This window comes from Hippocampus zosterae, chromosome 1, assembly GCF_025434085.1.
Source record: "Hippocampus zosterae strain Florida chromosome 1, ASM2543408v3, whole genome shotgun sequence".
Taxonomy (NCBI): Eukaryota; Metazoa; Chordata; class Actinopteri; order Syngnathiformes; family Syngnathidae; genus Hippocampus; species Hippocampus zosterae.
The window spans coordinates 19,475,991-19,492,891 of NC_067451.1; the positions used below are offsets into that span (position 1 = coordinate 19,475,991).

Here is a 16,901-nt window from a genome sequence, read left to right on the forward strand (position 1 = left end):
ATGTCATTCAAAAAGCAGTGCTGCAGACACATTCATATCTCAATTGTATCTCCTACTATTAGATTTGATTTCCTGGAGAATTTAAGCCCTGCTTGAAGGTGCTCAGACAGCCACACTGGATCACTACTGGACTAAAAAGTAATTTTCCAAGAGCAAAAATGGATCATGTGACATATAATGTGTGCATCCTCAAGCTGTATGAGTCCATCCTATTCTCATAAAGGTAAAATTGATATACAGTGAGGATTTGCATTAAAAATATAGCCGTAAAGACTGAAAAATTGCTTGAAAATAACTTGTGTAATTACAATCTAAAGTTCAGCGACTGTGACTGAAAACTAAAACCAATTTCATCCCGTGGCAATTTGTGTGAAACAAAATGTCACCGTTGCAGTTGATGCTATAGGGGGAATATGCACCCCCTCGTAAAGACAAAATGGGTCTTCAAGGATTTTGCTCATAAACGCTGCAGTGAGAGGTGCCTAAAGTCAAGGACGTATGATGTCTTCATTGTATGAAGGTGTCTGTATGTGGTGGAAGGTTGGCTCATTATTGGTCAAAAGTGACCAAGAGTGCCGTAGCTGCATGTGCACAGTACTGTATGTTCTTGTTCTCGCTCTCGTTTTTTGCTTGACAATCGATGACTGCGAGTTGCGATGTTCTCCACATTTTTCAGTACAAATGACATTTAGTTTAGCACACTGGGGCAGAATAGAGGATGAGCTCATGATATGAGTTGCGAAGTGGAAAAAAAATGACATTGACAAACTGTGTCGAACTGACAATTTGGTATTAAAATGACATATGAGAAAGAAAAGCACACAACATATGGTCTGTGTCCTGAATCTAATATAAACTGCGCTGTAGAAAAATCTCAGTTAGGTTTACTCCTAACTGGCACTGTCATTGCAAACACCAACACACAGGATTCACAAATTAAAGTTTTAATTAATATAAATGTGTTCCATGCATTAAAATCAACAGTGCAATGGGGGCATCATAGTGATAATTTCATGCATTCGACTTATTCTCACATTTGTATTATGGCCTATATCAGTCTCTCCTTCCCAAGTGTGAAAACGGATTGGTTCCACGAAATATATTCACCCTCATCTTGTGCCTTGAGGGTTGCAGACACAGCAGTGCACATGGAACAAAATGTTTCTGAAAAGTTTCCCAGTTTAAGGTCCGACACTTGAGAAATGTTAACGAACACGGCAAGACAATAATCTCGACAGAATGAATAAAAAGTTAAGACAAAAATTAAACATGCATGGCAGTGGATGACAGAAAGCCCATTGAACCTGCATAATGGTGTGGTACTTTTACAAGAGAACTGTAATCTGCCGGTGGCTGGGTGCCAGAAGAGAGACAGTAGAGAGGTGAAGTGTAGAAAATGCTGCAGAGGGAGGAAGGAGATGTTAATTCTCTTATCTTTAATACATGAGCAGTGTTCCACTAATGGATTTAAATGTTGTGGTATTGCGTTTTCACCCTTTTATCTTGGCTCTATATCTCCTCAATTGTGTGCAATTTTCTTTTTTAGTTTCCCTCATTTGTTGTCTTTTCTAATCTGTGCTCACAACAAAGACCATGATGGAGAATTGGAACTGTCTGGATACAAAAGCATGAAATGGAACCTGTCACAGCAATATATGTGTCTTTTTTCTTTTTTTATTTGAAGATGTGATTCGGCTCATGATGATCCTTTTGTCTTGCTGTTTCTTGAATTCAGGTCCATCGATCCTTCTACTTTTAAACCGGTGGTTCTCAAACCTTTTTACCACAAATTCAATCTTAAAAAAAGCTCTCCAAGCAGACCATCATGACTCACAAACTTGGTTTTATTCCTAAAAAGGATTAGTCAGTATTATTGTAAACCACTGTAACATGCATAGTTTGATAATTAACACTACTACATACTAATTAATTAATACTACATACTTAACAGAAAAAAGCCGTACCTAAATAGTAAGTCAATTAAAATGTATATTCATTTATCAAATCAATTAGTAAAAGTAAATACCAATGTTGCCAATACAAATGATGAGAAACAGTGTGTAAACAATTATTGCAAATGTATTGTACTAAAAAGCCAAATACACTTAATTTACACACGGATTATTTCGTATTCGATGGGGGAGGGGGAGGGGGCACATACCACAAGTACAAGGTATGTATGCCTTTTACACTTTGACAATCACGATACTGCTTAAACCCCAATCCCACAGAGCTGCGAACTATTGCGAGTGTTTGGAAGGTAACGAATGTTGCGTTCGAGGTCGCAAATGTTGTCCTTTCTTATCGCAAGACAATTTTGAAGATGCTGCGGGGGGGAACACAAAAAGCCTTGGAGAACATGCATGTTTGTGGAATCTGGGAGAAAAGTGGAGAACCCACAAAAAACCCAAAGAAGTCACTTCCATTTAACTGAGTCCGTTTTTTTTACTCACTAAGTAAAGTTAAACGAAGGTATCTAAAACCTGCTTCTCGTGCAGTATAATCATCACCCTGTCAAGTCAAATAAGTAGCATACAAATTAAAGCACCGAGAGGACCGCGACCACCTTGGTTAGAGCTGCACACTTCGATGCAATGTGATCCGATAGCTCAATAAGGTCATCAACGTATTAGAAACAGTTCTCAGTATGGTGCAGTGCAGTTCTCCAAGAACGGTTCATTGGTTCAAGGGCTGCTGCAGTCATGAACGAAGTCAGAACCCCACCCAGCGGTGGAAACGTTGTTGTACTGACGCACACAAACAAATGCGCACTCGCACAGATCCTACACGCACAAAAAGAGTAGCGAATGTATCATTTAAAACCAATTGTGATCGTAAATCTGAGCAGTGGTGTGGTGTGAATGAATTAAGATAAGTGTCGGCCAAGCATACTTTGACGTTGATGAAATATGTTTTTGGTTGGGGACGGCGGGGCATGGGGTAGTTCATGTTTGATTATATCGGAGGATAACGATGTCTGACCTGAGATAAGAGAAAACAATGGTTATCAGACACAGCGTCGTCAAGATAACCGGGCGGGACCTACACACGTATTAAAAAGAGGTTCCGAGACGTATTCTTGACAACCACTGTGTACGTTTGTTTGTTTTTTTTTTTTGCTTACACGGTTGTAGTTTCTTAGTTGTAGTTTCTAGTCTTAAATCATCCTTCAAGTTATTCAGGTTTCATATTATCTAACCTTAACTGTAACATCAAGAACGTCATCTCATTAAACAGTGGACGTGTTTATTTCCACTGTATTCGCATGTTTTTCGTGTTCTGTTTTATTTTAAAATAAAACTATTGATTTTCTTAGTTGTTATTTTATTAATTCTGAAAACCTATTGACACATTGACGACTACGACTATGCAGGATGTTGATCATAAATCTCAGAGTGAAGCAGCAACGTTTGTGTGCGTGTGCGCGCGCGCGCGTGTGTGTGTGTGTGTTGGATGGTTACCTTCTCAGTCTTGTTTGTTTGACTCAACTCATTCCTCTCTGCTTCTTCGTGAAAGAAACTCTTGTTCTCTTCCACATTCATTTGTGAGATTCTCAGGTTGGAGTGGAGATCAGCGCTCACTCTGCAGGTAAATTTTGAACTTCTCTGGATAAATGATGTACTGTATTTTTTTTCCTCACTCAGGAGTTGTTTTTTTTTGTAATTGATACTACACCCCTAAAACAAGAATTTTTCGTTTTATAGACATGAAGTTTCTAATACTGCTTGCTCTTTTGACTGGTAAGTACAATGATTAACTTAAACATCATCATAATCCTTTCATTCATTCATTCATTCATCTTCCAAGCCGCTTGATCCTCACTAGGGTCGCGGGGGGGTGCTGGAGCCTATCCCAGCTGTCTCCGGGCAGTAGGCGGCGGACACCCTGAATCGGTTGCCAGCCAATCGCAGGGCACACAGAAACGAACAACCATTCGCACTCACACTCACACCTAGGGACATAATCATCTTGTCATAATCCTCCCAATTGTGTATCCTCGCATTGTCCGGCCATAGCGTCCCTGTTTTAGCAAAAAAATAAGTATACTGTACACAACGCACTCACAGTAATAAACACAAGTGTTGAATTTAAAATTAATGTGTATTTTTGAATATTTCACGATAAACTCTGATGCATTATCATAAAGCTCTTGTCTTGGATTGCTGAGGCATGCCTGACATTGTGGTTAATATAATGTAAAAATGTGTGTGGGGGGGGGGGGGGATATGAGAAAAAATCATCTCGGATTGGATGTATCCTTTGAATATCTCTAAACACGAAAAAGTAGTTTGTTGATTGAATTTTTCCCCCCACTGCACAATTCATCATTCAACAGCACAGGGTATGTTTTTGTAGATGGTGTGTTGTCTGTTACCTTCTGTCATCATTTTTGTGTTTAGGGGTTCTGGCGGCCCCGTTTTTGAAAGAAGAGGAAGCAAATCGCTTCATCCGTCTGAAAAGACAGTCAGGATACTGGGACCCCCACAATTCTCAGAATCAGTGGGGTTTCACCATCCAAGAGCAGGTAACCTGATGGCCTCTAGTTTTAGACATACAGCACATATTTATTGAGAAAAAAAAATCACCTCTTTCCTGAAATAAAAGTGTTGCTTTGGCTCCTTGTGGTTTCTTGGTTCCAAGGAACTATGTTGAAGTGACTTAAGGAGCTTCGTGTAGTTGTAGTGCTTTGCCGCCATTTACAGGCAATTGTAAACCTTTTCATTGTAAGGCGTGACTGTACAGTGAAGTCACTGGCAAAAAAAAAAACCCCAGAAAAAGGCCTTTTTTATATGAATCTCTGTCCCTCAGGCTAACGAGTATTGGACAGCCCTCCGAACAGATGCCCAGTTCTACATGGATATCGGCAGCCTGATGTTTGACCGCTCTGTGGCAGAGTAAGTGACACAATGGTATCGCTGATGTAGTGCCCAATGGCCATTTTCTATTTTTAGGGACAACTGAGACAGTGCCCCATCATATCACACACTGCCAACGGTGCCCTGTAAAAAGCTTAATTTTCCCGCCGACTCTCACTTCCTCTTCAGGAAGGTCCGTTACCATTAGTTGGCATGAAACCAACATTGGGAGCATGACGTGTGCCATTTTTTTAGTTTTATTGGGCTTTGACAAATGCTTAATTATTGTGCCCGACACATTCTACCTAGCAACATGCAGCTGTATCGATGAGTCAAGTCAAGTCAGGTCAACAGTATTTATAGAGCACTTTCAAACAGCCATAGCTGCATACAAAGTGCTGTACATGGAGCAATTTAACACGCACAATAAACAGTGAGGGCGGCCCGGTAGTCCAGTGGTTAGCACGTCGGCTTCACAGTGCAGAGGTACCGGGTTCGATTCCAGCTCCGGCCTCCCTGTGTGGAGTTTGCATGTTCTCCCCGGGCCTGCGTGGGTTTTCTCCGGGTGCTCCGGTTTCCTCCCACATTCCAAAAATATGCATGGCAGGCTGATTGAACACTCTAAATTGTCCCGAGGTGTGAGTGCGAATGGTTGTTCGTGTCTGTGTGCCCTGCGATTGGCTGGCAACCGATTCAGGGTGTCCCCCGCCTACTGCCCGGAGACAGCTGGGATAGGCTCCAGCACCCCCCGCGACCCTAGTGAGGATCAAGCGGTTAGGAAGATGAATGAATGAATGAATGAATAAACAGTGAGACAAATCGGTAATTAAGGCGGTAGAAAGCATCAAACAGTAAAACCAAGAACGAATCTAAGTCATGCTGAGTCGAATGCCAAAGACAACTGAGTTTTGAGGAGGGCTTTGAAGATGGCCAGCGAGGAGGCTTGCCGAATGTTCAGTGGGAGGTCATTCCAGAGAAAAGGCTCGATCCACTCTGAGCCTCAGTTTAGTTCTTGGTACTTCTAATAATGTCTAGTCCACAGACCTGAGGCGGCGGCCAGGTGTGTAGGGGCGGATGACCTCAGAGAGGTAAGGTGGCGCGAGATTATTCAGAGATTTGAAAACAAAGAGGAGAATCTTGAAAGTAAGTCTAAAATGAATGGGGAGCCAGTGAAGGGATGCCAGAGTAGGAGTTATGTGCTCCCTCTTACGAGTACCAGTCAAGAGGCGAACAGCGGCATTCTGGACCAGCTGAAGGCGTTTAATGGAGGACTGGCTGACTCCAAAGTATTTGCCGATTGAGTTTGAAATCACTGTCCAGTTTAAGGCCCAAGTTTGAGACTGTTGACTTAAGATAAGGAGACGGGGGGCCCAAGTCTACAGGATGGAATGTACAAGGGCCACTGGGACCAAACATTATCACCTCTTTCTTCCTTTCGTTGAATTTCAAGAAATGAGTAATGTTGATACATTTGTGCGGGATAGCTAGATGGATGACATAAATTGTATTTCTGTTTAAATGAATATGAATGCCATCTTTGACTTTCAGTACGTTACCAGTGGAAGAGAAATGACCAAAAACAAGCACATCACTGTGTATGTTAAGAAAGATTACTGCTGTTCAGTTTTCCTACTCGGTTTCCTCCGTAAGTGGCTGTTGGACTACAATTATGTAACACATGAAAACAATACTGAATGTATAAGTTGTAAATGCATACCACATTTTTAAATTGATTATAATACTTGGGGCTGAACTGAGATCATTCGCAACAATAATGATGTCATTATAATATCTATCCATCCACTATCTGAACTGCTTTATCCTAGTAATATCATAAATAACATTTTTTTTCCATTGATGTTGCAGTGAGAACAACAGGCTGTACATGGAGATGTTGCGCAATGCTCGAGCTCACTTGGACAGCCAGACGGGAGGACGCAAATAGCGCACAAGAAGAAAAAATGATATGAGGGTTGACATGATGAACAAACATGATTATATAGTCGCTAATTCCACCCGAATGTATCATGTTTGAGCTATAATATAAATCTGCTCTGTAGATATGTTTAAGATGTGAATGAGAGTTTTAAAAAAATAGGCAATTTACCGGTTATCTATTTTGTTTATGGTAATGAGATACACCATCCAGTAATATCAAAGGAAACAAATCATATGAGCAAGAGAAGATATAGTAGAAGAGTAGTAGAAAAGCTGCTTGGATTTGTTTTGAAACATGCTGACTTATCTTAGAATGTTCTCATTGCGTAGAAGTGGAATCGTGTATATTTAGTGAAATGGATGAAGAAAACGGTTGCAGTTACAATAAATATTAGGGAAAAGAATAAGAATACATTGCCACGTTATATTGTTTTTATTATTGTGATTATGATGGACTACAGAAATAGTGGTGATTCTGTTCTGAGCAAAAACTAATCATATACTGCATACATACCAGGATTCAAAATAATATTTTCCTATAGGCAAGAAATACAGCTGTCTTCATCTTTGAGTGACCAGTAGAGGGTACTGTCACATACTGACAATCTTGCATCTGGTATATTTTGATGTATTGTTTGCAAATGACCACCATGCATGCATCACGTTGCAATTTTGCTGGACTGATTAAAACGATTCATTAGAAGACCCCAAAACTTTACTATACTAAGTCATAGCTGCAATATATTTGTAATCACTGTGTGCAAATGCAGAAAATCAACATTTCAAGCAAAGACAGCAGTGAATATTTGCCTACGCACTACTTATTTTGACCTAGGTTTGCTGCTTCTTGTAGCACATATTGGAAGAGGAAAATTATGTTCAATATGTTGCGTTTATTACATGAATTCTTCAAGTTAAGTGATACTGACTTATCAATGTAATTCAAAAAAGTGAGGTTTATATATGTAAAAACCAATGGGGAAAAAAAACAATTGAAATCTGTCTAAGTAAGGGAGCACAATGAGGGGACGGGAATTTCAGACAGAAACTGTGTGGAAGACCAGTATGAGATAAATATAAGCGTCACAGTTATTACACGGATAACAGACATCCTATCATGAAATTATTGTTACTGATTTATAGACTGAAATTAGATGTGATTTGTCCTAAAGCTGTGAGCTTGCAGTTGGATCCTCACTTGCAATCGGTGGTGGTATTTTGAAGAACATATGCAGAGCTGGAGTGAAGATAAGGATGGTGCCAAGTATGGAGACAGTCAGGAATGCCCACAAGAAGATCCTGTCTAGCACCTGGGCCACAAACTTCCAGTCTTGAACCACCTGAGAGAGAAAAGGAATGTGAATAAAACAAGTCCAGGGTACATTGAAGGTACACCAGCCTATTAGAAAAATGATTTTTAACATACAGATAGCATTTCTAAAACAATCCCCATTCACACAGAGGGGGGAGGGGGGTATAATAAAATGGCAAATGTCATAATACATCCATGTAGGGCAAGTAGTTAGCAATTCTGAAGAGAATATGATCCAACTGCTCAGGTAAGAAGATTCACGATGTCCTTTGATTACCTTCTGCATAAATGTGCCTTTAACATTTTATAGGCGTATGGCTATGCTGTTGTTATACTCCACTGTTTGCAGAAGCTTTCAGTAAATGCACACTCGAAAACTCATGACAGAAGTTGCCCCGCTATTAGTGAGGCACAGTGGCAAAAACCTACGGGTAATTGCTCCCCGACCTAATTTAAAATTGCTCAATTCACTCTAACATAGTTCCTTGACGCCGGTACGCCTCAAGATGGCGCAGGAGTAAGGCTTTTATACCTCAAAGGAATTAGGGCTGAGAACGAACTTTTCCAGCAAATAACATACTTAAGGATCCCCAACACAATTAGCAACTCAGTGAATACACGGGTGATTCCGGTTTACTCCTTGAACTATAGAAATGCATTAACAGCGCTGAGGTCGGCCGGTGATTCCCAACCATGGTGCTTTGGGAAATGATCCAATTTAACTTCATTTGTCTGAAACTCATATGTGAATTAAAACACGGTCGATTTTTACCTAACCATGCGAGTGACATATAGCAAGAGGCAGAACCATTAAATGACCTTCCATTTGATGGCAGAAGATACAATACGCTTGTGTATCCACCGTTTGCCATTCATACAAGAGAATATGTCAAGATTCTTGCGTGTATGTCAGCTTTGCGTTCCTAAACTGGCCCAGATTTCACACGGAGTAACAGAATTTCTGAGCAAATTGAGACGATCTCATCATGATTTCAGTTTAATGTGATATATTTGTTTGGTAGTGTGCCGTGAGATTTTTCTCCTGTGGCGTGAGTACTTTGACGCAGTAAAGATTGAGAAATGCTGGTCCAAGGTATCTTCACGCCTGATTACGCAGGGGGAAAAAAAAGTGGCTGTTTTACAAGACAACCAGTCTGGGCCTTTTTAAACTGAAGGAAGCCATGGCTTGTTCTCTTGCCTGAATGGTAACAGGTGGATACACAGGTTTCTTGTACCTAGCATCAAGCGAAAGAACATTTTATCGGTCTGCTTTTGGGTATGGATCGCTGGCAAAGACGAACTATATAAGTATAAATTAACAAATACATTCTTGGGGCTTCAATTACGGTAGTTGAATTTTGCTCATTTTCAGCGGCACCCCTGATGATCTCTCACGACCAATATGAGGCCATCTTACCTCTCGAATGAAGTGTTCCTTGCGGATGTGTCTGCTTATGTATCGCACCGAGTAGATGGCCTTCTCCAGCATGGTGGCCCAGGCCTCGTCCTCCTTTCCATCGGAAGTGGTCTGTCCAGCGCTGGCCCTCTGGCCACCTCTCCGACCTACAGATCGTGGCTTCACTTCGGGACTTTCAGGAGCCAGCTCCGGGTAGTGGTACCGGTCAATGTGACCTCGCATGCACAGCAACCTCGGCAGCTTCTGAAGAAAAAGGTTGCGAACCCACGGCGACATGGGGTGGTAGGTGGCCGACGAGCGGTGGTGAACGTTGATGACGAACACAGTGACGATGATGGAGAGTGTGACAAAGATCATGATGAAGAGCAGATACTCGCCGATGAGCGGGATGACTTTGGAAGACGAGGGGATGATCTCCTCGATGACGAGGAGGAAAACAGTGAGTGATACGAGGACAGAGGTGGAGAGCGACAGCTTCTCGCCTTCGTCAGACGGAAGGTAGAAGACCAGCACAGTCAGGAAAGACAACCCCAGACAAGGGATGATGAGGAAGAGCGTGTAGAATAACGGCAACCTCTTCAGGATGAAGGAGTACGTGAGGAAGGGGTAGGAATACAGGCCGTCCTTCCTGTTTCCCTTTGCGCCCGTGGCGTTGAGGATCTCCCACTCGCCATTGTCGAAAAAGTCCTTCCGGTCCACTTGGTCGTCAATCAAAACAAGGTCTACCATGTTGCCGTCGTAGGTCCAAGAGCCGAACTTCATGGTGCAGTTCTGGCGGTCAAAGGGGAAAAAGGTGACGTCCATGGTGCAGGCCGATTTGTAACTGGCAGGCGGTGTCCAAGTGATGACCCCGTTGTACTTGACAATAGCTTTGGTCATCAGAGAGCCCTCAAACCGGCCATCAGCGCTGAAGAAAAATCATAGTCACACAATGTCCATCTGGTTGATTTTGGGGCTTGTGTAAACCAATAAAAAAATTAAAACACGGTTAGGTAGAATAGTCCATGCATTTTAGAATGTTGGACTGCATATGCCATATTAGTCTAATTGCCCCACGGGGATAAATAAAGTTTTCTGAATCTGAATGTCTGCAGAGCAAAACTTTTTTTTCACTAATTTATTTATTTTTTTTGTTATTGTTGATATTACAGTTTTGCTATTCCGTGTATGGAGTGAACTATTGTCACCAGTCACAGCGGTGGTTCTCAAACCTCAAAAAAAGACTTTGTTCTCCAAGTACAGTACGACCGTAACAACCAAATTTAAAATGCGGTTGTGTAGGGGGTCCAAGTGTTGGTCAAGATCGAACTCGATGTTGTCTTCCTAAAACGTATTTCTCATATGCTTTTAAGTTCCTTTAACATTAGACACATTTGGAACATTATCACGGTGCTTATTAAATAGAGCAAAATAAAAAAGTGTATTGAAATAATGATTCCATTGAAATACAGTGTGTTGCAAAAAAATTGCCTTGATAGTTTAGGATAAACAGAATGCATTGTACTTAAAGGTTAAATACAGCTGAACTATTCTTGACCAACTGTACTGAACTAAATAAAAAGTTTGAACCACGTGATGCAGTTTTTGAACAATTCATTTTATGATTATTTTGCATACCATTAGAGGGAGCCCGAGTGCAACTCGTGGTACTGCACTTTGACAATCCCCGCATTAACAACAAGGTATTCCTTCATATTTTCTTTTTTGTACACGCGTTATGTGCCCTCTTGCATCTTTGTGGAAAAGTTATGAAAATGTTGGATCTTACTTTTCGTACAGGACAATGTCTGGGAGCCAAATGTTTTCGGATGGAACTCGAATGGAAGTAATGCCTCCGTATTTGTCTGGATTCCAACGAAGCTTGTAATCAATCCACTGCTGCTCAACAGAAAAAAAACACACACACACCACTTTTATTCATTCATCGCAGGCATCAAAATGCAGCTAAGATCGTGTTTACTAGTAGTTACTTATGGTGGCTTCATGCAGATTTTTATTGTCACAGACAAACTTTGTTTGGTGTGTTTTTTGCTGATTATGTAATGGAAGATAAATCCATCCATCCATGTTCTATCCCACGTGTCCGCAATTAGTGTTGAGCTTTTCAACTTTTACCAGATACTGTATGTGGTGAAGCGTATGTATTATACTTTTTTTTTAACACCAATCAACAGATAAAGTACGAAAAATATTGACTCCTGCTTACCTGCCAAAGCCAAACATTAGTCGTCATCAACTGGTTCTTCTCATCCTGAACACCATGAAAAATATGCCGTGTGTTTATGAAAAGATAACCACATGTTTTAAAATTAACCAAAACAAAAAGACCAAATTAGTTTGGTTATATTTGTATGGCTAAAAATTCATTCAGCATAGGCTAGTTGAAAATAACCACACATTTGGAGTCATGGTGTGTTTAATTGTCATTTAGACAATTATACCGATCATTCACTTCATTGGGTTCACTTGCACAAGTTTATTGGATTCAATAGAGCCGCAAAAATATATATTTGCATATTTTACACTTTGTTGGGTTTGTATTGACACCGTTAGAGATGTTGTTAGGGAGGGGCCAGCCAGGCAGCCTCCTCAGCCAGGGTGCTCTGCACCTCACACCTGAGACTCATCAGCTCATCACCCACCTGTTGCCTATCTGCTCGTTTGGACTGGTACAAATTGCCTCACAGACCATTCCCCAGTGCAAGTCCGTGCCGTCACCACACCAGTGGACTCTGTTGCCGTCTCCTGCAGCTTCTTGGTCCTTGTGCGGACATTTCCTTGTGGACTCCTCATGCTTCTATTTTGTGAAGACTCTTAAATAAACTACGCCAAGTGTTGGCTTCCACGATACCTGTCTGTTGTTGTGCTATCGGGGTCACATCCAAACCCAAACAGATGTCCCAAAAATGGAACATCAAATCTATTAATGTGTTTCAAGTGCATCATACTGCAAGGAGGATTTTTTTTCTTTTTAGGGACACAGTTTGGATACATCTGTAAATTAAATCTCTTTAATGCACCTGATGAAATGAATGTCAAGTATGCAGTCTCATATTAGGCATGTTTAGGGTAGTACGATGACATCACCTATCATTGAACTGGACTTGCAGCAACAATTTAAGAAGCTAATTTGTTTTCCCCCATAGACCAACAAAAGGGCATGAAAACCTGAGGAACTAAATGAAGGGGGACAAGAACAAGAACACTAAACGTTGGGCCTTTTTACGCTGAGATGCAGTGACAAGACAACAACAGAGATTTAAAATCACAATAATTTTTTGGAAATTGACTTGACTTCCAACGTCTGCAGGTGAGGATGTGTTCCCGATGAGCCCTGTGGCCATCACACTGAGCAGAGATGAAGCATAATTAAATAGTGAGCTTTGCAGCAGCCAATTAGGTAGGCTCAGGGAGACCGCGCAGACCACATGGTCACCACCCTCTCACCCTCTTTCATCCAAAATTCAAAAGGACCACCTGACTGAAGCGGTTCTTTCTCTCACCCAAGAAGGGGCTTAGTATTCAGCTCATGGAGCAGGTGGAAGCTAAAATGTTTGGGATGAATATTTCACGCTGTGGAGCGGGGTTCATCCATTAGCATTCTCCATTTTCTTCCCTTTGAGCAAGCCAAAGCATTTTATCCTATCAACGGCAGCCCCTGAAATATTAAAAGAGCACTCCGATCAGAGATGGGAGGCTTGTGGATATATGAAGAAAGTGTTCTGGATCTATTTTCAGGATTTCAGTAACTGAGACAATTCTAAACTCTGCCTTGACAATAGATTTTGGGACAGGAAGTGCATGACAAGATGAAAGACCAGACAACTAATCTGGCCCACAATGAAAGCAAAAGACTCAAGTGTCAAAACAACCACCTTCATATGCGAAGTTAAGGTTGAGTGTTCTTTTGCTTTTAGTTGTGGCTCAGGTCAGTGAGCTGTCTTATAAATATTAAAGTATGGCTTTGGCGCCATCGTGTGGCATCTTGTTGAGAAGGAACTATGTAGGAGTGAGTTGACAAGTTGCACGTAGCTCTTGGCCACCATCTTGTGGTATTTACAGAAATTTACTTTTGGATTTTTACCACTACGGCAGGGCTATTCCCTGTAAACATGGATGACACAGCGGAGATGGTGGCAAACCAGAACACAAATAGCCTGGAAAAAAGAAAGTCACTTCAGTGCGTCAGTGTGTGAGCGAATCTTCCGCTGTACCCACCCACTGCCACAAAATTCTGACTTGACAAAGATGACAACTTTTTAAAACAACTCTTGCGTGTCATGACATTGTGCAAGTGTACCTAATGAAGTGTAACTGGGAAGCAAGTTTACATTGTGAAGTCTAAGTTATGAAACAGAATTTAAAGCAGTGGTGTGTTTCCTCTCACCACGTCCACCAGCTGGGAGATCTTGAGACCGAAGCGGACTCTGATGGTGTCGTTGGCATGCTGAATGGGCCTCACCCAACGCTGGTAGCCTTGGAAGAGATTCTTCAACAGGGAGTCCTCCATTTCCGCCAAGGATACAAACTCATTTGATGCTAGAATGAAAACGACAGTGGCAGTGACACATAAAAATCTAACAATCGTAAATCAAATGAAGTATGAATGTGAAAGTCTGGTCCTGAATTTGAAGCTGTTCTTGGATTGTGTTCATCAAAGTGAGCTAATGTACCGAATGAAATGACCACGGACTATGAAGAAAATACAGGTATTATCTGAATAAATTAGTTTCAAGGTAAAAATCCATTCCCAGCTTGCTCTTCATCAGGAAGACAATTCATGAGTAATACAAATTACTTGTCTAGCAAGGCTTATTTAAACTAGTAGCACCACCTTGGGCATCCTTGTCTGCAATTGAACCTCTCAAAAAAGTTATGTCCTGAACTAGTAAAACTACTCGGCCAAACTAGTAAGCATGTGCTAGCACAATTGGTCTCTTGACACTAATGGCCGCATGAAAATTCCTCTCTCGTAGTTTTGCCTCATTAGTAGCATTCCCTTGTTCTGACGAGTGAGGAGCATACTCGGAGATGGACCATAAAAGGTTTACATTGAAAAAAAAACAACAAAAAACACCGTGTTGTCATATTCCTTGTACAGGATAAATATAATCTGTGAAATTTTTCAGTAGAGGTTGTGCCCACAACAAACGACTGACACCTCTTAAATTGTGTCTTCTGTCTCTAATTGTTTGTTTTTTGTATCCAGTGAGGTAGTTTCTTGCATCTCAAATTAGAAGCACAAGATGGAGCCAGAGGTTGTTTGTTTTTTTAATTCCACAGATGAAATTTATATGATCCTACTGTCAAGTCATATTGATTATTCTAAAAAACATGACAAACGTGATTTTTCGGGCATGGTGATGGATTTCGAAATCCACCAAAATTTGCTTGACCTGCAACTTGTCATTACGACATCTAACTCCTACTATTCAATATCAGGCCTGAGTCCAGCCATGTATAGCGAAAATATGCATGTAACAGATGCACCACATAAAAGGTGGTGGTAATTGCTGATAGATGTCACAAAAGGCAGCAAAGCTCTACCTCTGTCTAAGAAAAACACATCACCTTCAACATATTTCCACCAATATGCCACCATCTGCCACAAAGCAATAGCGTTATTTATTTGGTGTGAATACAAAAACAGCAAATAACAGAGGATGGATACATTCTAAAAAGAACTACAAAGTAATATACAATGTGACAAATACATTTGTCACATCTGTTAACATCTGTCATTTTACTAAAAGTTGCCTATAGCTGTTTATGTACAGGTACGGGGAAGTGTTTGGTTTTGGATGTCAGCTTATGCACAGTTTTGCGTCACTCCTAGCAATATGTAGTTGGCCTACAGACAGAACTTGTCCGGTGTGCACAAATATCACACAGATGTGCGGGTAGGGGGGGGGGGGGGGTTAATACGTTACTAGTAAGATATATTTATTCGAGTAGTGCCCTGATTTACTGGCGAAAACAAAGAGCGTAGCGGTACTAGCAAATGGACCTTGAACTGGATATCAAGGATATCGAATAAATGCTCGACTGAATTTCCATACACGCGTGCATTTGCATCAGTCCTTACCACTGATGGTGGCGAGGCAAGATGCAGCCGAGAGCACGAAGAGGAGCACCAACTTCATCATGTTCTGTGCGCTCCTGCAGCCTCTTTTCGCTAACGTCTGACGCTCCGGGGACAAGCCGAGGTTCCCATCGAGTCGAAGTGGGCAGCATACGGTCCCAAACCGGGCAAAGAGACGGGGTGCACACGCTGACTCCGGGCTGAAGCGTCACACGGTGAAAGACGAGGTGCGATGGAGGAAAAGGATGAGGGGTGGAGTCACAACAAAGGATGTACAACACATTTTCGGAATATTTTTTCACAGCACAGCACGGTCATAGATTAGGTATGTAGCTGACATATAAATTTAAATCATTATGGAATCATCTTTTCAGATGAGTTATCTATTTTTGGACGGGGACCAAAAATGCAGTACTTACATTTCAGGGTATAAAACGGACTGTCACTCAAGAGCAAACCTTGCAAAGCTTTGGGTTTTTAAATGAATATCCTAACATTTTACATGACTGATGTAATGTCAAATGCAAAGATTCGAGTGCAACTCCAATGTTCCTGTAGTTAAAGTTGACAGATGCTTCATTTTAGGATGGACTTCCCTAGACGTCCAATAGAGGGCGCTAATTAAAAAAAGAGGGGTGGGGGCGGGGATGAGTCAGGGCTGCAGTCCAACCAAGAGCATCCTTTGAACACATACTGATGTTGCCAGGTTCAGAACTTTGATTACAGTTCCAAATTTGATATATCTTACATTAGAAACAGTATTGCTGACATGGCTCAGGTCTAACTGTATATTGTATGTTCTTTCAGTTCTTTTTCATTCGATTTATTACATCAGTTCAAGGAACAAATAAAGTCATACTCTGCTGTATATTTGTATCGCACACTACATTGCCCCTCTTGAATTATGGGAATCACAGGCTTGCTCAAGGGTACCTTGTCAGTCGTTAGGGAGCAGACTAGCATTTCTCCAACAACTAATTTTCATTTAATTTTTTTTTTTTGTTGTTGTTTGTAGTGCAACTTGTATCTGTCCCTCCAGTTCCAAAACATGAGTCTTTACAGGTCATCTAGTGCCACATGTTACCAATGGTCGGTTCAGGTTAAGTTACAAAGCAGATACAGTATATCTGATTTTCTAAAGTGGCAATTGTTCAATATTTTTCAAATGATTTTTTGAAAGTACTATATAGGGGATAAACGATATTCACTACATATTCAGAACAGAACAGAAAAAATTGCCATATACAGCAACATAAAGAGGATAGAGAATGACTTTGAACAGCCCAAGTGTGTGAG

The 16,901-nt window shown here is 41.1% G+C and overlaps 2 protein-coding genes across 2 annotated transcripts; one reads left to right on the plus strand and one right to left on the minus strand.

Moving 5' to 3' along the window:
- Positions 1-3,438: 3,438 nt before the first annotated feature.
- On the plus strand, positions 3,439-7,206 carry LOC127603455 (uncharacterized protein C3orf85-like). Its single transcript, XM_052069764.1, has 5 exons — positions 3,439-3,588; positions 3,705-3,740; positions 4,401-4,525; positions 4,810-4,895; positions 6,723-7,206. The coding sequence occupies exons 2-5, from the start codon at positions 3,707-3,709 to the stop codon at positions 6,799-6,801; spliced, it is 324 nt and encodes a 107-aa protein (XP_051925724.1). The 5' UTR covers positions 3,439-3,588; positions 3,705-3,706; the 3' UTR covers positions 6,802-7,206.
- Positions 7,207-7,208: 2 nt separating this feature from the next.
- LOC127603198 (neuronal acetylcholine receptor subunit non-alpha-2-like) lies at positions 7,209-15,857 on the minus strand. Its single transcript, XM_052069299.1, has 6 exons — positions 15,609-15,857; positions 13,911-14,062; positions 11,730-11,774; positions 11,292-11,401; positions 9,524-10,430; positions 7,209-8,134 (listed from the first exon to the last, which is right to left on the minus strand). Exons 1-6 carry the CDS (start codon positions 15,667-15,669, stop codon positions 7,961-7,963), a joined length of 1,449 nt encoding a protein of 482 aa, XP_051925259.1. The 5' UTR covers positions 15,670-15,857; the 3' UTR covers positions 7,209-7,960.
- Positions 15,858-16,901: the final 1,044 nt, after the last annotated feature.